Genomic DNA, 23,422 nt, shown 5'->3' on the forward strand with positions numbered 1-23,422 from the left:
ATTAAACTTTATCATGGGTATATATTATCATAAAAACAGTACATATAGCATTGAATACTATCTATGATTTTCAGGCATCCACTGGGGGTCTTGGAACATATCCCTCATGAATAAGGGGGGATTACTGTGTGTGTGTGTGTGTGTGTGTGTGTGTGTGTGTGTGTGTGTGATTCTCCTATTTCATAGGACAAAATTAAAGTGATTTCTGAAAGAACTTATATGAGGTATGTTATTTGACTCCATGTCTTAAATTTTTTCAACTGTATATAACATATTGCTGCCTTCTGATATTTACCTCTTCTATGAGTCACTAATCTGTATACCTGGAAATGGAGGTAATGAGTAAGAGAGAAAGAAGAGCCATTAGGGCTCCAAGCCATGGATTATTTGAATTAAAAGAGAATTATAGAGATCTTTGTGATTATGGACTAATAACATTGAAATTTTGGAGTTTTCACAAAAAAAGGTATTGTGCTAGGAAGTGCAGTAAATAGTTCTAAGATATGCACAATGAAGGGAACTCTAAGCCTGATGAATCTTTATTCATCTACTTAATTCAAGAAAGGTTTCAATTCCTACTATCTTGCAATAGTCATTATCCCCAATGCCATCTTCTCTGTGGTTCTGAGATATAGGTAGTAAAAACCACAGGACATTTTCACTTAGTTTAAATAATAAATCTTTTGGCCAAATGCTCAAATGTATAGGAGATGCCTCTGAAAGAGTTAACATTCAAAACTCACATCACAAGGAAAGACATTTTAGCGGCAATAATAATGTATGTGAGATTCGACATCAGACCCTTGCTGCAGAAAGGAACTCAGAGCCTAAATGAACAAAGCTGTGAGATACACTGAGGAGTCTTCCCTAAGTGCTATGATGTGGGCTGATTAAGACGCAGCTAAAAAAGTAGGTGCTGGCATGTAAACCTCCAACGTTCCTCAACTGTTACAAAACTTCTACAATGCTTTTCAAACTCCAGTGTGCAAAAGAATCACTAAGCATCTTGATATAATGGTGATTCATCAGATAGGAGCTTGGATTCCAATTTTCTAACAAAATTCCAAGTGATGTTAATGCTGCTGGCCTGTAGACTACATTTTTAATATTAAGGTTCTATAGGATTTTCCCCAGAACAGCAGTTCTCAGACTGTGGTCACCAGACCAGCAGCATCAGCATCACCTGGGAACTTGTTAGAAATGCATATTTTCAGGCCCTGTCTAGACCTATTTAATCAGAAACTCTGGGAACTGGGTTTTATTTTAACAAATCCTTTGGATGATTCTAATGCTAATGTCTAGAGAATCAGGGATCTAGAGAAGTATTTATCTACCCATAATAGAATTTCCCTAGGAGCTTAAAATCAAAATATCTGCCACTGGTTTCCATGCCATCCCAATTAAATTGGGATTTCAGGATGTGGGACTCTTCATTGTGAGTATTAAAAAAATATTCCCACGTGATTATGATATGCAGCCAGGTTGGAGAATGAGAGAGAGAGAGAGAGAGAGAGAGAGAGAGAGAGAGAGAACCTGAGACTTACTTCTTGAGTCTTTGCCAACAAAAGGATGGTAGAGGTGAGGGTGTGTGTGTCTGCTGGCCCAGTGTGTCTCTTTGTCTTCCTCCTCACTGTTGCTTTGCACCTGTAACCAAGATCCCAGCAGAACTAATTAGAACCGCTGGTGGGAAAGGTGCAGGATGTTAGGCAGCTATAGGGGAAGGAGGCTGAGTTTGCTTGAGACTTGGTGTCTTCTCCTTTGGCAAGAGCCTGGTAGTGAGGAAGGCAGGAGCTGAGGTTGCTCTCTACATTCAGTGAGAGGTGACATACATGCAATGATAGTTTGAATTATCACAGCTTCTCATTGTGGCAAAGACTTGAGAGCTTTTCCAAGAAACCCTTGTATTTGGTAACACAGCTATAGATCTAGGCAAGATGAGTCCTGAGTTTTTGAGAGTCCATGGAGTAAAGAGTTGGTGGATCTAGGGTAGGGGTGTCGAACTCAATCAGAGAAGGGGCCAAAATCTAAAATCCAGCCTAAATCGCGGGCCGAATGGTTTACTGAACAGTCATAAACTGTCATTGTGATGGAAACGCAGCGGAGTGCAGTGATGACAGCGCGGTGCGGGCCACATTGCAAGGCCTGGCGGGACGGATTTGGCCCGCGGGCCTTGTGTTTGACACATGTGATCTAGGGGATGTGCTCACCTCGATCCTACACTACCCTGTCTAGACCATACTTCAGTTACCCAGAATCTTAAATATGCTGCCTAAATGGCCCAAGTCTGCTTCAGTAAACTGAACTGTTTTTTCCTGGTATCTGTCCTCTCAAGAGCCATCCTCGCCGAAACCAGTTTGGCTCAGTGGATAGAGTGTCAGCCTGTGGACTGAAAGGTCACAGGTTCGATTCCAGTGAAGGGCATGTATCTTGGTTGCATGCACATCCCCAGTGGGGGGTGTGCAGGAGGCAGCTGATCGATGATTCTCTCTCATCGATGTTTCTGGCTCTCTATCCCTCTCTCTTCGTCTCTGTAAAAAAATCAATAAAATATTATATATATTTAAAAAAAAACGCCATTCTCTCTATTAGTATATACACTTCTGAGCCTGAGTGATGGCCAATGGATGGCTATTTGTGGGAATAGGGGGTATGAGGCTGGGATGTCTGGGATGTTCACACACTTGTGTATGAAATCCCTGATGGTTCAGGACAGATCTTGGCATGGGAGGAGAAGAGGACAGGCCAGGGGCTGGAGTGTGGCTCTGCCCACACTGCTATGTGCTGTAGAAGTCCTAAGAGTCTGAGAATTCTAGATTTGAACCTGGACTTTCAGGTCTTTATGGTTACATATTTGTAAAGGTAGAAGAGAAAATATTTTATTTAATAGTGTTAGCTTAGTGTGTAACTGACCTCTTCTCTTGTGTGGATCCCACAAGAGTGCTTGATGAGAAACTTCAGGAAGCTCAGATAAGATGAGGAATGAGAAAAGCAGTTCTGGAAATCTGAATACTTGTAAGAAACTGGGCCTATTTCTTTTTCTCCTTCTATGTTAACTCATTCCCAAAGGTCTCGGAGTGTAATTCAAGAATTGTATATCTGATAAGGACATGGAGCCTGGATTTTATTTACCCAAGGACAAGAATTCAGAGCCTTTCTCTGCTAGGCTCTTCCTCATCTCCAATCTACTCACCTTCTCCAAGTCAAAAGTGTCCTGCAGTTGATGGGTTAGAGATCGGCACAGTTCTGGCCTCTCTTGGCTCTGCTTCCATTTCTGTTGGACGATGGATAGATCCAATGAGTGAACCTTCCTGACAGTGGAATTCTTCTGAAACAGGCTCTTTCTTGCTCTGCTCTTCCTTTTCCAGAAAGTCTCATCCTTGACCAAGTGGACCTCTTTATTGGTGGCCTGTAGACCCCACAACTCTCTCTTTACCTGTGCAGAGTCTGTGTTCCACTGTAGATTTGCTCTGGGCAGAGAATGTGTACAACACGGTAACTTGGGGTTAGAATGCAGAGTTTGCAATGGTTCGCACACTGTGGACATCCCCTGCTGTGTTTCATCTTTAGGGCAGAGGACACATGAACAAGAAGAAGTAGGCAACATTGTACGCCTGATGGGAGGCACAGGACCTTCCTGTGAGCCTAGTCCAAGTTCAGGGTCTTGCTGAAGAATTAGCTTCTCTCCTCTCACTCTGTCCATCACTTCCCACACTACTTGGTCCAAACTGTTCCTTTTGGAGTTATTGTGGGGTGGTGATAACTGAACACGGGGGCATGTATATAGGCACATTTTGGAGATGGCTTTCCGGAGGCGATCTCTGGGTGAGTGAGGTTCAGGTTCTGGAGCCAGAATCTTGATGGATGGCACGTCAGTTGGGTTGCAATTCCAGAACATGTGGGATGGTGTGAACTTTTGGACAGGTGTCTTAGACACATAGGAGTAGAGACAGAAGAAGGCATCAGCAGTAACAGCCAGTGTTTGCACCTGCTTAAATCTGCCTGGGTACAAGGGTTGAAAACAGTGAGTCTGGGAGGCTATCAGCAAATTATTTCTTGAATTTCTCACTTCAATAGTCTTCCTAAACTTAAAATTCAGAGAGAAGATATCAATTTCTCCACTAGCATTTCTCCTATTTAGATTTTTTATGCTCAGATTCCCCTTTCTTGACTTTTCTTTAATTTTCATTGAATATATTGGGGTGACATTGGTTAATAAAATTACAAAGATTTTAAGTATACAATTCTATGATACATCATCTGTATATTGTATTATGTGTTCACCACCCAAAGTTAAGTGTCCTTCCACTTTCCTGATTTCTTGACTTCCCACACCAAGTAATTATTTTACTTTAGTTCAAAAATTAATTCTACATGGTATGAGAAACATTTCTATATCTTGAGTTAGCATACCTTTCTGTTGTCAGTATTTTCTAAACAATGACTTCTACCACTATGTTTGCTTTAGAAACAAAAAATAGCTAAAACCGGTTTGGCTCAATGGATAGAGCATCGGCTTGGGGACTGAAGGGTCCCGGGTTTGATTCCTGTCAAGGGCATGTAGCTTGGTTGCGGGCATATCCCCAGTAGGGGGTGTGCAAGAGGCAGCTGATCAATGACTCTCTCTCATTGATGTTTCTAACTCTCTATCTCTCTCCCTTCCTTTCTGTACAAAATCAATAAAATATATTTAAAAAATAAGTTTACAAAATCAGCATTATTATTATTATTTTTTTAGTAACAAAACATTAGGATTATAGAAGGCAACAAATTTGAGGGATAGCAATGAATAGGCAATGAACTGGAGTAGAGAAATTTAGATGAACTCTGTCACTTCTATTAGACCTTTGCTTTTCAAAGTGTGGCCAGTAGCCCAGAAGCATCAGCATAGCTTGGTAACTTGTTATAAATACAGAATCTGACTGCTTCCCATACATTTTAACAATATCCTCTGCTAATTCATGTGCACATCCATGTTTGAAAAATGCTGTGATAAACCATAAAGCCATTAAACTGTAACCTTCCTGAAGGCAAGAGTCGTGTTCCTCTTGTCTAGCTATTGCTATTCCAGAATTTAACACATAATTATGTACCTGGTACATACGACAAATTCAATAAACTATACTCAAAAGGGTGTGACAAAGAATCCTAATACTCCCACTCAAAATTCTTGTTTCAGTAGCCCAGGAGGCTAGTTTTACTAAACTTCTAAATTGAATCTGATACAAAGAATCTGAAACCACACTGTCAGAAACACCATCTAGTTTTCGGTGTAGCAGAATATAATTTGAAATATATTCTAATATACAGAACTAAATAGAATCTTTTATACCTCATCATGGTAGAAAAGCCCTCTCATATCTTTCCTTAGTATGAAATCAGTACTAGTATAACTTAAATTATTGTTTCCCTAGATGTGGTCTAGGGATTGCACAAGAATCATCTGTGTGCTTGTTTAAAATAAATATCCCTGAGCCATTCTTTCTCTGGAGGAAAAACCTATGAGAAGAAGATGTCAATGTTATCCATCTTCACTGAAGACAGTATAAGGGAAAATAGACACAAGAGACAAAGAATCAAATGAAGCTAATCGACAGAAAGCAGGATTTGGATCCATTGATCCCTGTCTGGAGGTTCAGGAAAAAGCAGAGCATGGATCTGTGGGAACACTCACTGGCCAGCATGAGGCAAGGATCCTCCATCTCAATCCTCTGCACCTGGGCCTTCAGGAAGAGCTGGAAATCAATGCCTCTGGCCTGGGAGGGGTTGGTGAAAAATCGGGCTGGGATCCGAGAAGTGTCTTTGTGGTCCTCCTGACCAAACCCCAGACTGAAGAGGACATCTTCTGCGTCTTCTTGCACCTTGTCCAGAATCTCAGAGATGCTGAAAAAAGAAAATTTGGGTAAGTAGGGGCAATTTTGAGGCACAGGGTAATCCAAGTATCTTTGACTTTGAGAAAAACTTTTATCTCTCTGAACATAAATTTTCTGTCTGAAACATGGGGATTACAATACAGCTCTGGTTTAAAAATTGAATGAAATTCTATCATAGGACTTTGAATAAATGATTACAGGCTAATGAAAATATACTATGAGAGGATCTGAACTATCTAAGTAAGTACAGATACAAAGAAATCTGTGGTTGTGTTATTACCCAGTCAGTTCCCACTTGAACCTATGTACTATGGCATAGCTGGCTTTTGCCAAGTGCTTTGCAACTTGCCACCTCGTTTACCCTTAGCGATTGTGCGGGACAATTAGAGAATGTGTGGGTAGGGAACGTAATACTCATTTTATTCTCACTCTGAGGGTAAAAAATTTTCAATACGATAGGTCCTCACTAACTGCCATCGATAGGTTCTGTGACTTTAAGCAAAACAACATATAGTGAAATCAAACTTACCATAGGCTAATTCTTAGAAACAACTGTTAAGTTCCTATGTCATCTCATCAATATTGTAACAAAACAGTGTTGAACAAAATAACTTTATTTGAAGACCCACTATGTAGGTATGTTCAAAATCTGATTTTGAGAGGTAAACCCCTGTTCCTGTTGCTCCATTTTCAGTACAGAAGTCCTGCATTACAGAAGATCAAGTATTCTCTCTTCATGACACCAAAAAGTATGTGTATGCAAATACATGTTCCACCAGGCTGAGTGACACAGAGCTCAATAACTATGCATCTTAAACAACAATAGGGATGGGAGGAATGTGAATTATTTGAAACTTTGAATAAACACTTTCACTCTCTTCAGAAAAGATGATGGGATTTTTGATCCAAATAGGTAGCATCTTGTTTAACAGCTGGATAATTGGGATCCCTGGCTCTACTACTACGTTTGTTACCTACGTGCTGATTTTATTTCCATGGTCCCAAGTTTCTCTCTCTGAATTGTGGGCATAAGTCTGAGTATTGTTTCTTAACGAAGGCTGCATATTAGAATCACTTTCAGGGGGCTTTAAAACATGAAGATGTCTGAGTCTTATCTTAAGAGATGCTGATTTAATTGAATTAGAGTGTGGCTAGGGCTAGGGCTCTGTAAGGACAAGTCACTATACATAGTTATATGGTTTATAAGACTCAGAACCAGTTCTCAGATTCACATTTTGACTGGAGTCTGACCGGTATGGCTCAGTGGTTGAGCATCATCCATGAGCCAGAAGGTCATGGTTGCTTCCCAGCCAGAGCACATGCTTGGGTTTAGGCTCAAACCCCAGTAGGGGGCATGCAGGAGGCAGCTGATCCATGATACTCTCTTATCATTTATGTTTCTATTTCTCTTCCTCTCCCTCCCTCTCTTCGAAATCAATTTTAGAAAACTATAAAACAAAAACTTTGACTTGAAATTCCCACTTTTAATTATACCACACTAGTTTTCATCACTTTCCAATCTTGTTCTAAAGGCATTTGCATGTTATTTTATTCACTTTACTGAATTGCTGAATTATGGGGGCCAGCTCTTTGTCTTCTTCATCTTTTAAAATTTCACACAGTCATTGTCTGGCTTGCATTAGGGGATATAAATCTGCCTGAATTAATCAATATTTTATTGCTTAATTTAATCAATAAATCAGACAGTTAATCAATACATTTATTGATTTTTTTTAATTTAACACTTATGTATACTAAGCCCAGGAATTGTGATGGTACCAGTATTACACCTCCTGTGGTATAAAGTTCAGTGGAAAGACACCTGCTATTTCACACATAGCATCTAACTCTGAGCAGTAGATTCCTCTGCATTCCTCACTATTCTTGAAGCAAATATGGTCAAACTTCTCAAGTATTTGACTGCATAAAAGTTCCAGAAAGATATGCCAGAAAAAATGGGCAATGGTTCTCAGTTCCATTCTTTTCTGCTTCTCATTTTCCCCATCCTTCTACCCCTATCAAACTTGGTACCTACCTTGAACTAGTCTTGTTGGTCCCACCAGTCATGCTGCTGGAAGCCAAACTGCAGCCAAGATCTAGTAGCTGGCAGGGCCGGGCTGTCCCCAGGAAATTTCTGCAGGTATCAGAGATTGCGTCATACTAATCTTATAAGCAGTTTGTACCCTGGCTTCAAGACACCCCTGCTGGGTACCTTTGAACCATGTACTGTGAAAATTCAGTCTGTGACTTCATTCCTGATAAGGAAATTTCACTATATTGCACATGTTTAGCTCTTTGTTTCTAATTTTTTTTTTTTGACTATGACACTTACCCCAATTCAGTAGCTCCGGCTGACCTTATACTTACCTGGAGAAGAGTTTGCCATTAGCGGCCATCAGTGTAGCTGGGCAAGGAACAGAAAGGCAAAGAGAAAGTTAGAAGAAAAAATAAAAATCACTGAATCTGCTCCTCTGAACTTAAAACTTAAGTTCATCCATTGGGACAGATGAACCCCTTCTGTTCATCTCTGCCACTGCCCCACGAATTCCACTCCTTACGGGTTTATCTAAAGACTATCAAACACAGGCCTGGTAGGTGGACTAATATGGCAGAGAAAAATTGGCGCTGAGCCTCTGAGCCATGACTGGTTTCTAGACGAGAGTTCCTCTGTCCCAAGAAACATAGACTCATTCAGCTCTCCAGGCTAGACTTTCGATCACACCATATGAGTATCTTCAGATATAGTAGTAGGTTGCTATACCTCCATCTTTTATTCAAGCCCTTATCTTCCTGCAATGCAGTTTCTCTCACACCCAGTACTGAGGCAGCATTGGGTTTCCTACACAGAGAACCATTTCAAAGATGTCTGGGCAGCCAATGTTATCATGGTTTTATATGTTGTCTTTTCAGGGTCCAAAGGAAAGCTTCAATGGTGGACCAACAGACATCCTAATAGGTTGGTGCAGAAGTGTTTTTGGGCACATGATGCTTTCTGAGTTTCACATCAGATGCTATTGAGATTGTTCTGTCCCAATGGATGAGATGCTAGGAATGGGCTGCTTTGTTCTGCAGTTATTCCCTTCCATCCTGTCCTAAATTAATCCAATGTATAGTCTCTTATTCAATTTTATTCTCAGAGAGCTGTGCTACTTACCCTCTGCTCCAAGGGTCAAGTCATCTTCAAAGCTGGTTCCCCGGCTAGGGCACCCTGTCAAATAATAAGGCAAGGGTCACAGAAAATCAGGCTTAGACACCCCCACACCTATCCCCTCCCCCACAGTCACATCAGACATCTACATGGTTGCAAAACTACCCCAAACTGTACATACATACACTACTTTAAAGATGACATTCATATTTTGAGTCAGAAAGAATCACACAGACTTCATCTATAACTAACCTGTTTCCTACATCACATAGTCACATACACAAGTCTCTGCCAAATAGTAAGTGCATGGAGTGTACACTCAGACACAAACATATACAGCCATATCACTATCAAGGTGGAAGAACTCTAGAAGAAAGAACAGAGTTTTTACTCACCATTGTAGATTGAAGGTCCGGCTTCTTCAAAAAACCCTTCTTCAGAGTAGCTAAAAACCAAAATTAACTTTATAGGTTAAAATCACTACATTTTGCATTTAGATATGTGCTGCAGGTTCACATAATTTTCCTATGGGAGCCAGTAGAATTTAAATTCATTTTATGTTGAAGAAAACAAGACAGAGTGGTTATTTGACAAATGTATGGAGGTGGTCAGGAGAAACTGGAACTGCAGTGCTGCCACTGTACTGACCACATTGTCTAACGTTAGCTTAGCAACAATTCTTCAAGTAAGTTCCTAGGTAAGGAATATAGAAGCAAAACTGGATAAATACATTTATAGAAGCAGGGATTTGGGTGCATAATTTCCACACCACAAAGAAAATATAGATATTAAAAAAAAAAAACTTGTAGGAGGCCATCTTATCTACCCACACCCCCTTTCTTCTCTCAGAGTCATATTCTTGCAGAATATCATGTTTTTCAGGAAGCAGCAGAAACCGCCTCTTGGTTAGAGATTATATTTTTACATTTGAAGATATGAGCTTATCCAACATTTACCATCTGCAGAAGAAAAACAGATGGAAGTCAGCATAAATGTTAGTGAGAAACTACTCAGTTTTATAAACAAGGAAGAAATTCTCTGCCTAAAACAGGTGAGTGAAGTAGCCTGTGGAAAAAACTTTGAACTGGCACCAGGATACTGGGATTCCAGTCCTGGCTCCTTACTATTGTTATGTTTCCAAACGTTACACAGAGGATTGGATGCCTACATATTATTTTCTAAGCCCACTTCAAGCACTGATGTGTTGTGGGTTTTCTAGAGTTTGCTTGCTTGGGAGTTTTATACTGGAAGTTGCACATGATGTTTTGAAGGTAATCTCATATGGAGGCTGGAGCAGAGAAGGCCTGGTAAAGTGAGTTATCAGGAAAATGGATTGGAGTGCATCTGTTCCATTGGAATGGTCTTAGCTGATTCTTCTCCTTGATCAGTTTTCAGCGATCCAAAGAAACCTAAAGCTATTGAAGCATCACTTCATGAAATGCTTAATAATGGCAATGAGTAAACTAATTGAACATCTGTAGATTAGTTGTGTTTAAAATTTTATAAAATAAATCATTATGTATATTTACAGACTTCTTTTATTGGTACTTTGCTTTCAATAGTGAAAAAAATCAACCCTGTTTTCCAAATTCTGTATTTTTATATGTTCCTATGAAAAAAAAACAACAGTTCATCAAGATATAATATAGAGCCGAAACCGGTTTGGCTCACCGGTAGAGCGTCGGTCTGCGGACTGAAAGGTCCCAGGTTCTATTCCGGTCAAGGGCATGTACGTTGGTTGCGGGCACATCCCCAGTAAGGGATGTGCAAGAGGCAGCTGGTCGATGTTTCTCTCTCATCGACATTTCTAACTCTCTATCTTTCTCCCTTCCTCTCTGTAAAATATCAATAAAATATATTTTAAAAAAGATATGATATAGAATGTGAAATGATATATCAAAGCTAATTGAGAATAGGTACCTCTAATACTATAACTTGTACTAAAAATATATACTTTTCTTTATAATATGTAATATTATACATAAACCATTATTTTATTACACATATAACATTATTACATATATATTATATTTGTTATTGTTAATCCTCATCCAAAGATATTTTTCCACTGATTTTTTTTTTTAGAGAGAGTGAAAGGGAGGAGGACAGACACAGAGAGAAAAACATAGATGTGAGAGAGACACAATGATTGGTTGCCTCATACATGCTCTCTGACCAGAGCTGGGGATCCAGCCTGCAACGGAGGTATATTCCCTTGACAGGAATCAAGTCCATGACCCTTCAGTCCATGGGCCAACACTCTAACCACTAAGTAACACTGGCTCGGGCTACATAAATATATAATGTGATATTAAAATATGTTGTATATGTAATATTACAAATATTAGTACAAATAAGTATTTATAATTATTACTAAAACACTATGATAAGTAGTATAGGAGCTTCCAAAATGGTGGCAGATTAAGTGGAAGCTATACTGACACTTTCCCAGGACCAAATTGCAATTATACACATTGCTATTATTATTATTATTTTTAAATATATATTTTATTGATTTTTTTACAGAGAGGAAGGGAAAGAGATAGAGAGCTAGAAACATCGATGAGAGAGAAACATCAACCAGTTGCCTCTTGCACACCCCCTACTGGGGATATGCCCGCAACCGATGTACATGCCCTTGACCGGAATCGAACCTGAGACCTTTCAGTCCGCAGACCGACGCTCTACCACTGAGCCAAACCGGTTTCGGCCACATTGCTATCATTAAACATTTCATGAAGTGATGCTCCAAAAGCTTGAGATTTCTTTGGTTTGCTGGAATTTCCAGGACCAAACTCAAATTATAACTAAAATACAGAAAAACCATTCTGAATAATCAACTAAAGACCAGCTGGGAGAGAACCCGGATAACCAAGGACAGGAAGTGGAGACCACAGGTAGACTGGTAGGAAGTGTGGAGGTTCAAGAGGGCTTGCCAGGCTCCCACAGATAGCAGCTGAAGTTCCAGAGAGATAGCTCAGCTGTAGGGTGTGCTCACGGAGATCTCTGGGGTCTAAACTCCAAGGTGGGTTCTCCAGCCCAGTGTACCAGAGTTGAGAAAGATACCCATATAACATCTGGTTGTGAAAAGAAGAGGGGTTGCTATATGTTAGCCAGAGACAGCTGGAAATGCAGACACACTATTAAAGGGCCAATGCACAAAATTTTGTGTGCAAACATTTGTCTTCAGCTCTGGCAGAGGGAGGGAAGAGGGGACTATAACTGTGTGAGAAGAATCCAGAAGGCAGCCACCCTAGCTTTCTGTGTTGTGTCATTCCACAATACTGCAGAGGACATACTTCTCAGACTAAGCTTTACTAGCCAAGAAGCTTTTGGAGCAATTGACCTATCCTGTTGGAAAAATCTTACACCCCACTCTGTGGAGTCTATGCCTGGCTGTGTTCTATAGCCTGAGACACATTAAAACTGGGAAGGAGAAAATCCTACAAAAAACAAAAACAAAAACCAGACTTTAGGAAGAGGCAGTCTGTAGGCTTTGAGTCTTTGCCTGACCTCTTTTTGGATCTGGGGCTAGGAAAGGCAGACGTTGGTGCACATCTTGGTCCATTCCAAAATACCCAGACCTAGCAGAGGGAGCCACAAGCTGTGGATTGCTGATAGTTCCAAATAGTACTCAGGGCCAGTCACAAACAGTGTCTGACGTCTGGCAAGAACCCAAATAGGCTCAGTTCTGCAAGTCACAAACAATGTCTGGCCTCTAGCAAGAAGATCCCAAACAGTCCCAGTCATAAACAGTGTCTGATATTGTCCTACACTAAAGTCTCAGAGACATAGCAAATCTACCTAATACACAGACACAAACCCATACAGGCAGTCAAAATGGGGAGACAAAAAAAAAAAAACAAATAAACTCCAAGTGAAAGAACAAGAGAATTCTCCAGAAGAGCTAAGTTAAATTGAGATAAAGAAATTTATCAGATATAGAGTTCAGAATAATGATCATTAGGATGCTCAACAGCATGAGAAAAGACATAGAAACTATGAAAAATGACCAGTCAGGAATAAAGAATGACATAGAACTAATAAAGAACACATTGGATGAACTATGCAGATTAGGGGAAGCCGAGGATTGGGTCAGTGAATTAGAAGACGGTGTAAAAAATGTCATTCAATCAGAGAACCAAAAAGAAAAAGCAATTAAAAAACAGGAGGGAGGACAGCTTAAGGGAGTTGTCGGACAATATGAAACATAATAATATTTGCATCATAGGAGTGCCAGAAGATGAAGAAAGTAAGTGAGGATTAGAGAACCTGTTTGAAGAAATAATGACAGAAAACTCCCCTAACCTGGTGAAGTAAAAAAGTCACACAAGTTTAAAAAGCACAGAGAGTCCCAAGCAAGGAGAACAAGAAGGCCCACACCCTGACACATTATAATTAAAATGCAAACAGTTAAAGACAAAGAGAGAATCTTAAAGGCAGCAAGAGAAAAGCAATTTGTTACCTACAAAGGAGCTCCAATAGGGCTGTCAGATGATTTCTCATCAGAAAGTCTATAGGCCAGAATGAAATGGCTTGTAGTATTCAAGGTAATGGAAAGCAAGGATCTAAAACCAAGATAATGATATCCAACAAGGCTATCTATCATTCAAAATATATGGGGAAATGAGCTTCTCGGACAAAAAGAGGCAAAAGAAGTTTATCACCACCAAACCAGCATTGCAAGAAATGGTAATGGGATTGCTGTAATAATAAGAAGAAGTAGAGAGTGGAAAAAACATAGGCATAAAGATAACCAATATAGTCAAGCACTAGAATACTGAAATTTACTATTGCATTGAATGTGCTGTAGCTACACAGTAATGCAGCTATTAAAACCAACTATTATTATAACTACAATAAAAACACACTACTGTTGCACTTTTGGGCATATGTATATTCAGTGGAAAAGAAATACCTGAATATGTTCACCAGAAGAAATGATTTTCATAATATCCCACAAATGAAAGATACAAATCTCTATTACAAAAAATTGTAGAATAAAAAACAATTTAATGCTATGTAACAATAAAAAGTATGACCTATTGCTGCTTGAAAAACATGGATGAACATCACAAACATAATGCTGAACAAAATAAATATACATAAAACAGCACATGTTATATGATTCTATGCCTATAAAGTTAAAAAAAAAAAACCCTGCAAAACTTATCTATGATGCCATAGCCAGGCTACTAGTAAGTACCTTGGAAGCAGGGTATGAATGGAGGGGACTAAAATGAGCTTCTGAAGTGCTGGTAATGTCACACTGCAGATTTTATGGGTACATTCCTTTTGGGAAAATTCCTTGCACTACTTAATACTTGTTTATTTTTCAGTAAATCGTTTATACTTCAGTATAATGCATATCATTTTTTTAAAAGATTTATTGAGGTATAATTAATATACAAAGAACTGCACATATTTAATGTATACAATGTGATGAGTTTGGACATATGCAAACACCTGTGATACCATCACCAATCAAGATAGCAGACATATCCCAAGCTCTCAGCTTCCTTCTTTCCCTTTGCGATTTTTTTTTAAAGTAAGAACACGACATGAGATCTATTCTCTTAATAAACTTTGAAGTGCTCAATACCATATTGTTAACTAAAAGCACTTTGCTGTATAATAGATATCTAGGTTTACTTATCTAGCATAACTGAAATGTATAGCCATTGAATTGTATTACAATTTACATTAGAAAAAGAAATGCTACTAATACCCTGTTTCCCTGAAAATAAGACAGTGTCTTATATTAATTTTTTCTCCCAAAGTTGCGCTAGGTCTTATTTTCAGGGGATGTCTTATTTTCGGGGAAACACGGTATGTATGCTACACTTCAATAAGATTTACATTAAAAATACCACTGATAAACTTTCTAGTCTGTCCAAAGGAAAACTTGTTATTATTCATTAGATACAAGTGTTCATTGGGTGTTCACCCTATATTTTTCTTTTCTAGTTATATCCGGCAGACATGTCCATATTCTTTATATGAGGACTAGCCCAGGATGATAGTAGGCTTTTCTTTTCTTTTTTTATTCTTTATTGATTAAGGTATTATATATGTCTCCTTTCCATCCCATTGCTGCCCCCCCCCCCCCCAGCACATGCCTTTACTCCCCTTGTGTCTGTGTCCATTGGTTATGTTTATATGCATGCATATAAGCCCTTTGGTTGATCTCCAGCAATTCCCCCACCTCCTCCTGTCTTCCCTTTGAGATTTGACAGTCTGTTCAATGCTTCTCTGTCTCTGGATCTGACAGTAGGTTTTTCTATGTGTATGTGGGCTCTGCCACAGACATATAAATGTGGGCCTGGATTTATTGGTGCCTTCTCACTGAGAATGTTTATTTGAAACATCATATTCATTACCTAAGTCCCAGGCCTTTCATGGATTATTGCTTAAGACATAATACCAATGATTGGGGACTAGATCCATTACTGCAACTCTCTCCACCTTTTTATTGAAAGGTCCCATAGCATCATTTCAAGTCTGAAATACAAGAGCCAAAGTACTGTTCTCCTATATACTAATTAATAAAGAAAGAATAAGGAGGTGGATTGGATTATGAGAAGAAGAATGTGGCTATTTTTAGCTTTTCCTAGCAATTTACCATATTTTTTGGACCATAAGACACACCAGTTTTTAGAGAAGGGAAATGAAGAAAAAAAGATTCTGAAACAAATAGTGTCCTAAAATATTTTATGTGCATTAAAACCCAACATCACAGTCATAAACACATGTAATCAACCCTGTAAAGTAAACAGCAGCATTTAGAACCATTTTAGAGCCGGGCAAGCACACAGAGACCACACAGAGCCGGGCAAGTAAAAAAACTTTTTTTTTTAAAGTATATGTGTAGGCTATATTTGGACCATAAGACGCAGGGACTTTTCCCCCCCACTTCTGGGGGAAAAAAAGTGCGTCTTATGGTCCGAAAAATACGGTACATAAAGTGTGCAGAGATTTTAAACTGAAGTCCATACATGATTTTGGGGTTCCTGATCCTACCTCTGATGATTACAAGTAACACATTCATGCTCTAAAAAAAAAAAAAAAAATCCCTTGAGAGCCTAAGAAAAGAAAGAAAAAGGGAGAGGCATAGTTTGTAAAGACATATACAATCTAAACCTGCAGCAGAAGGGTCTGCTACTAGATTCGATTACCCCGAGAGACACTGACACTAAATTACCAAGGAAGATGGTGGACTTTCCTGGAAAACTTGCCATAAAACAAAGCCCTCTTGCTACCAGAGGGTGTTTGGCATTGAAAAGAAGGTGGAAAATATATGGTCTTGAAATAAAATTTGAAAAGTGCCTCCCAGAGTGTACAGATAACTAGTGAATGGGGGTTTCTTGTCCATCTTCTTTCCTCTGTGGCCCTGGCAGCCTAACGATCAGGACAGTGGTAACTCAGAAGGTCATATTTAGAATACATTTCATCCCATCTTCTTTATTGCCTATTATCAAAATCAAGTATTGCCTCACTAGCATTTCCCATGTAATTAAAACTATTACAAACTTATTTGGGAGGACTAGAAAATAGAGAATATTGAAAATATTTTAAGAACCTAATAATTCCTTTTCCAAAGAAAAATGTAAGCTTGCTAATAACAGACTTCCTTGTGGCCTTTTTGCAGTTTAAATATTGAATTTTTTTCAACGCAGAGTAAAGAAAGTAAAGAAAATGTGACAGATACTCTTGCACCTGACACCCTATCTTCACACATGTAAACATTTTGTCATATTTGCTTCATATCTGTTAATAAAAAATAAAATGTTGAAGATATAATTAGTCTCATTTTATTCCCTATTCCTTCCTACTTTCTTCCTTTCTTGAGGTAACCACTATCCTGGAGCTAATCACATCTGGACATATTTTTCTGATAAAGAGGTGAATATATCCTATCTAATAAAAGAATTATTTGCAAATTGACCATCACTCCAACACACAAGATGGCTGCCCCCATATGGTCAAATGTGGCCACCCCCATGACATTTTAAAGTAGCATAAAGCTCCTACTTTAGAAGCCTTACCACTCACATATTACTACAGAGCAAACAGCTCTTGTATATATATCATGTCATTTAAATCTTTGAAAACTTTTGAAATTATTATTCTAGTTCTCCACTTTATAGGTGAGGAAATTGAGATGGAAAGAATTTCAGTTGTTTGTTTACACAGACAATTAGCAAAAAGAAAAAAAAAATTAGGCTCCAACCTTGGAGTTTTTCCACTACCAGGCTACATTTTCAGCATATGTTTTGTATCAGGGTTTATCTTTGTAGAATACAGGTGGGGAAAGGTGATTTCTGAAGTTTACAATCTTATATTTCTGTGAGTTTATTCTTTTCAAGTAAAATATAGTGTTTTTGAAGCCAAGCAGCACATTTTAAACTAGTTGGCATCCCTCTAGAACATTTAGACAATCAGACAGTTAGCAAAATGCACAGTTAATAATTGTTGATGTGAATTGATAAAATAATAGTTAATGAGTTAACATCTCATTAACTGAGACAACTGGTTCTCTTTTACAAATCTGGTGAAGCATTTTTAAAAATATATTTTTATTGATTTCAGAGAGGAAGGAAGAGGGGAGAATGAAAGAAACATCAATGATGGGAGAGAATCATTGATTGGCTGCCTTCTGCATGCCCCACACTGGGAATGCAGCTGCAACCTGGGCATGCGCTCTTGACCAAAATTGAACCTGGGTCCCTTTAGTCCGCAGGCTGACCTTTTATCCACTGAGCCAAACCAGCGAGGGCCTAGTGAAGCATTTTAAATCTTAGGACACAACAAAATGTGCAAATGTCCTCATCCCTACATTCACTTTGCTTCTCTATATTTTGATTACTTTTAAGTCATTGAGTTGTGAACCAGATTAGGATTATAAGGATGATATGTTTTGTAAACAATAAAAACACAAAATAAATCATTCTTGGCATTAACTTCTGGGTCATATTATAGTTGAAATAAACAACCTTGGGCTATTCAGTGCTATCTATTTCCTACCAAATAAGCAAGGATGGGTTTTTGTATATGTTAATAGATTAGTTTAAAATAAAGGCTACATAAAACTTGAACCATTCCTGTAGGGGAAATAATGCACAGTCAGGAGTTATAAATTCTGAGAATTCATTATCACACAAATCATCAGGCTTAAATAGGTCACAGAAGCTTCCCTTCTGTTTCTGAGAAGACTGAGCCTAAAATGGTTCAAGCTGATGGGTGTGGGGGTCTCATATTTTAAAGAGTTTTTAAAAAAAAATTTATTGCTGAAACCGGTTTGACTCAGTAGATAGAGCGTCGGCCTGCAGACTGAAAGGTCCCAGGTTCAATTCCGGTCAAGGGCACGTATCATGGTTGTGGGCACAACCCCAGTGGGAGATGTGCAGGAGGCAGCTGATTGATGTTTCTCTTTCATCGATGTTTCTAACTCTCTTTTCCTCTTCCTTTCTCTCTGTAAAAAAATCAATAAAATATATTAAAAAAAGAAAAAAATATTTTATTTATTTTAGAGAGAGAGAGAGAGGGATCAAACTAGAGGCCATGCCCAGTAATCAAACCAGAGGAAAGACATAATACTTTTTGCCTTGAAGGGGCATTGAAGTACTTGCTCCCATTCTTTACTGCTTTGAATGACTGGAGTAAACTCTTAGCTCTTTGTCCTATGTTCTGCAGTAAAAATTAACAATATAGTGACAACCCCTGTCATAAGAACAATTAGGTTTCTAACCTCTTTTGTTACAGTGTTAGACTTCTGTCTAAGGGAGAAGCAGTAAAGAAGGGTCCTGGAACTCAGCCCAGCCATTCCCCAAAGCTGCAGATTCCCATCATTCTTGGCTTTTGACCAGACCCAGCCTATATTTCCAGAACGCCACCATAAATTAATTTCATCCAAGAGATGCCCACACTCACTCAAACTCTTTTACTCCCCTGTTCCCTTAACCAAACTTCTAAACATTAGCCCCAATTCAAACCCATTTTCCTGTTTCTGAGTTTCCATGGGCCAGTGCCTATTAGCATACCCATCCATCAGCTGTGTTCAATCCCACTAAATCTCCAGCACTTACCCACAGTCCTGAAGCCAGTCCTCAATCTTAGTGATTGGATTCCCTAGGAAAATCAGATGTCAGATCATTGAGAACAGAAGGAAATCAGACCCCCTCCCTACAACTCACCCCATTCTCAAGTTTATCCTTATACAAGCCAAAGTGTAAAAATGGATATTTCTTCTCTCTGCCCCCCTGTCCCTTTCCTTTCAGGAATCTGGAAAATGCACAGTATATCAAGCCCACGGCTCTCTTTCCCCCACGGTTTGGGAATCGGGGTGGATCCTTCCCCTTAAAAAACACAATTAAATAAAACAAAAAGAGCACAACATTGCAATTGTGTTTCCTACTAAATAAATAAGGATGGGTTTATTTATATAAGATTTTCTCCCCTCTCATGGCTGTAATCTCATTTGAACCTCAAAGAAGCTCTGAGAGGCATATAGAAAAGGTACTGTTACTATTCAAATTATTCAAATAAGTCTTAGAGCAGTGAATGATTTGCTAAAGATCTCATAGTTTGTTGGTGACAAAGTTGTGGCCAGAGTCCGGGCATTCGGGTTGCGTAACCTTGTTACACAAAATAAACACCCCAAAACATTTACAGAGAACTCTGGCCTCAGGTCCTACGGGCAGCTTCTCAGGATGATGCAAAACTGTGCCTCTTCCTGTTTCCCAATCCCATGCCTGCCTCCATTTCACATAATTCATACATTGTATTACTTTGCCGTTCTTCTTTTAAACTTATTTAGGCCAGTCAAAATGAGCCTCCCTGACGCCCTAGCCTAAACAAGGGACCCACTGCCCACGCTGCAGGTCTGTGCCTGTCGCCACATTTTTCCTACCAAAGACAGACGGGAAGTCTGCTTGATGTCTGACGGCTTCTTACCTTCCTGGAAAACATCATCCAGGCTGGCAGGCTCTGGATCTGGGACATCCTGCAGGGCAGCTGCAGCCTCCTCTTCCAGGACCTGGGTCTGCCAGTGGCGGCTCTGGCGGAGCCAGGCTCGTCTCTTCTCCCAGGATGTGGGGCTCAGCACAGAGCCCTCCATGACCCTGGTTTAGACTTCAGGGTCTCCTGTCACAGTGAGGCTGCCCTGCGGGTTGAAGCACAATAATAATCCCTCATCCTCTACCCAGAAACCACCTCTCCGGGTTATCTCCCGACCTCCCATCTTCCCAGATCTGCATAAAAGAGCATGACCCCTCAGCCCATTAGGGAGGAGAAAGGAGATGTCTAGCCCTTCCTCCATCCTAAAAAAAAGGAAGGAAGAAAGGAGGGAAGAAAGGAAGGAAGGAAGGAAGGAAGGAAGGAAGGAAGGAAGGAAGGAAGGAAGATAGAAAGAAAGAAAGAAAGTTCTCTGAACAATTTAAACCCTTTCAAATCAGCAAGCCTAGAAATTTAAAACATCATATGATTTAAGGAGCATTAAAAAAGCTCTTCCTGCTTAAAGTATTGCTACTTCTCATGCTAGCTGAAATTGTGTATCAGAAAAAACATTTTTCTTTAATCCTTAAGGATTTTGTCTCAGAATCTTCCACTGACATTAAAATATCTACAGATTTTCAATTTGTAAAATTCACTTTACTTGACCCTCATAAAGGTATATGAAGAAGTCTCAGATCTCAAAAGTTGAACCTCTTTTCTAAGGTCTCACAAATAGGACACCATCATCCTAACTGCAGTTATTCTGAATTTGCTTTATTTTGTTTCCTCTTTTAGATATTAGGGGGTCCGCATAGGATACCTCTTTGGGCGGGGGGGTGGGGAGGGGGTCTCTCAATAAAAATAACAAGGAGATCTTGCCTTAAGCAATTAGCAGTCACCACCTTCAGGGTCATCACTTTTGACTTTGTGAACTTGGGTTTCTCCATAGCTGTAAATTAATTCCCTAGTTCATCAATCTATCTACATATATAAAAGGCTAATATGCTAAGTGTCCTTCCCTCCATCATCAGATGGGTTGTTATGATGCACACTGACCACCAGGGGTCAGACGCTCAGCACAGGAGCTGGTGAGGTGCAGTAACTTGGCAGGGATGGTTCTCAGGTGATGCACCCCAAAACCAGAGAGGAGGGAGCCTGATTCCTTGCTGGGTCATGTGATTCCACCTTCAACCATGGGTTATGTTGTTGCAGGAGCCCTATATCTGGTTTACTGCACACTTGCTTTTGCATTCCATACTCTGTACAACAGCAACTTTGCAAAGTGCCCTCTTGCACTCCAGGACCGCTCGGGGGATGTCAGAGAGCCAATTTCAGCCTGATCTCCAAAGGCCAGGCCAAGGGACCCCACCTGCTGGAGGGTCCCACTCACTTCGCAGATGCCTTTTGAGCCATGGAGCCACTCAGGTGCTGCTGACCAGGGAGGAACTGCAGGAGGTTGGCTCCAGGACATGTCTGGCCCTTCTCCCCCAGTCCTGCCCTGCCTGTCACCTTCTAATTAATTAACTTTTAATGTGCATGAATCCATGCACCAGGTCACGAGTATATACATAAAACCCTAAGAGACTGGTCGGCCATTTGACTGGTGGACTGTTTGACCAGCCACTATGATGTGCACTGACCACCAGGGGGGCAGACTCTTAATGCGGGAGCTGACCCCTGGTGGTCAGTGCACTCCCATAGCAGGAGTGCTGCTCAGCTGACCAACAGGTGCCAGATGCTGGGCTCACGGCTGGCGAGCACAGCTGTGGTGGTGCGAGCCTCTCCCACTTCCGTGGCAGCATGCTACTAGGCGGCAGCAGGTGCAGTGGGGCCAGGATGAGCAGGAATGGTGTAGCACCTGGCCCGGGCTCAGGCTCCTCCCCAGCTGCCTGCCACTACTACATTCCCTGAGGGGTCCTGGATTACAAGAGGGCACAGGCCAGGCTGAGAGACCCCACTGGTGCATGAATCCATGCACTGGGCCTCTAGTGTGTTTATATTTCTTTTAGCACTACCTAACCAACTCCTCTGTATTTTTCCAAAAGATTCATTCTGATAGTGCTAGCCATTTATTCAAAGAAGAAGAAAGAAGAGATGCCGAAAAGTGATAATTGTCAACGAACTTCATTGCTCTGAATGGTCAGAGCTAGTTTACACACTGTTTAGTTGAAACATTATTAGTTCATTGCTCTGAAAGGTCAGAGCTAGTTTGCTCACTGCTTAGTTGAAACATTGTTAGCTGAAGCAGTCTCCACCTGTGTTGTCTTATGTAAATGTCTGTTATTGGAATTTCCTGCCCAGGGGCTATGGGTGTTTCCCCATAGTCTCAGTAAAAAGGAATAGAAAGGCCAGAGCAGTGTGTAGTCCTCCCACTAGAGGTGGGCTCCCGCCTGGCACCCAATATCGCCAAATTAATACTGTACTTTTCTAGTCTCTTCATTCGTGTATTGCCTTCTCCAGAACACAAACCCTGAACTGAAACCCTGAACTACATGGGACATGGAATAGGCTCCCACAAAGAGAGGAATCATTTAATTGTCCAAATAGAGCTTAAAAAACTCAAGGTGAAAGAACATTTATTGGCTTATGCTCTGTCCTCCTGCCTCCTCCTACCTGCCACACTCAAAATAGTAAATCAATGGAAAGGGAACCATCATTCTCTACTGCCTTGTCCCTCTATTCCCTGGAGCTGTCATAACACCTTCATTATCTTAGCTACACTTTTAACTGTTGGAGAAAAGGAGAAAAAATAAAAGAAAAAAATAAGGAGAGTACCAGTTTCCAGAGACTGAAAAAAACAAAATCATTAGTGAGGTATCTAACAATTTAGGCACTGAAATTACTATTTCTGAAGAGAATAACCAGAACATATTGGGTCGGCAGCTAAGTAATTGCGGGTTTCACACATATATGGCTTCAGTTGAATTTTTAGGTTTGCAGACGTAGTACAAATGTAAAACACATTTTGTTATTTGATAGTTGGCTATTCAGCTGTTAATCAGTAAAAAAAGTTTTTTGATCTGTTTTGTACTTTTTGTTTGGTGTTCGTTGAAAAATGGAAAATCAAAAGGAACATTTTCGTCATATTTTGCTTTTTTATTTCCGCAAAGGGAAAAACGCATCGCAAGCTCATAAAAAGTTATGTGCTGTTTATGGTGACGAAGCCTTAAAAGAACGGCAGTGTCAAAATTGGTTTGCCAAATTTCGTTCTGGTGATTTTTCACTCAAAGATGAAAAACGCCTGGTCGTCCAGTTGAAGTTGATGACGCCCTAATCAAAGCAATAATCAATTCGGACTGTCACAGTACAACACGTGAGATTGCAGAGAAGCTTCATGTATCACATACATGCATTGAAAATCACTTAAAACAACTTGGCTATGTTCAAAAACTCGATACATGGGTTCCTCACG

The 23,422-nt window shown here is 39.9% G+C and overlaps 1 protein-coding gene across 3 annotated transcripts in view; it reads right to left on the reverse strand.

Moving 5' to 3' along the window:
• The window catches only part of TESPA1 (thymocyte expressed, positive selection associated 1), a 40,060-nt gene that overhangs the window by 7,441 nt on the left and 9,197 nt on the right, over positions 1-23,422 (reverse strand). For 2 of the 3 annotated variants that reach the window (XM_036458237.2, XM_036458235.2), the window contains 9 exons: positions 19,972-20,179; positions 19,104-19,146; positions 9,414-9,463; positions 9,025-9,078; positions 8,238-8,274; positions 7,906-8,004; positions 5,672-5,880; positions 3,191-3,999; positions 1,545-1,644 (listed from right to left, as the gene is read on the reverse strand). In XM_036458237.2, the coding sequence (XP_036314130.1) occupies positions 1,545-1,644; positions 3,191-3,999; positions 5,672-5,880; positions 7,906-8,004; positions 8,238-8,274; positions 9,025-9,078; positions 9,414-9,463; positions 19,104-19,146; positions 19,972-20,134 (1,564 nt within the window). In that variant the 5' untranslated portion in view covers positions 20,135-20,179. Of the gene's footprint in view, positions 1-1,544; positions 1,645-3,190; positions 4,000-5,671; positions 5,881-7,905; positions 8,005-8,237; positions 8,275-9,024; positions 9,079-9,413; positions 9,464-16,726; positions 16,804-19,103; positions 19,147-19,971; positions 20,180-23,422 lie in introns of those variants that run through there. The other variant, XM_036458238.2, reaches the window with a different exon arrangement.

Source organism: Pipistrellus kuhlii, unplaced genomic scaffold, assembly GCF_014108245.1.
Source record: "Pipistrellus kuhlii isolate mPipKuh1 unplaced genomic scaffold, mPipKuh1.p scaffold_m20_p_3, whole genome shotgun sequence".
NCBI lineage: Eukaryota > Metazoa > Chordata > Mammalia > Chiroptera > Vespertilionidae > Pipistrellus > Pipistrellus kuhlii.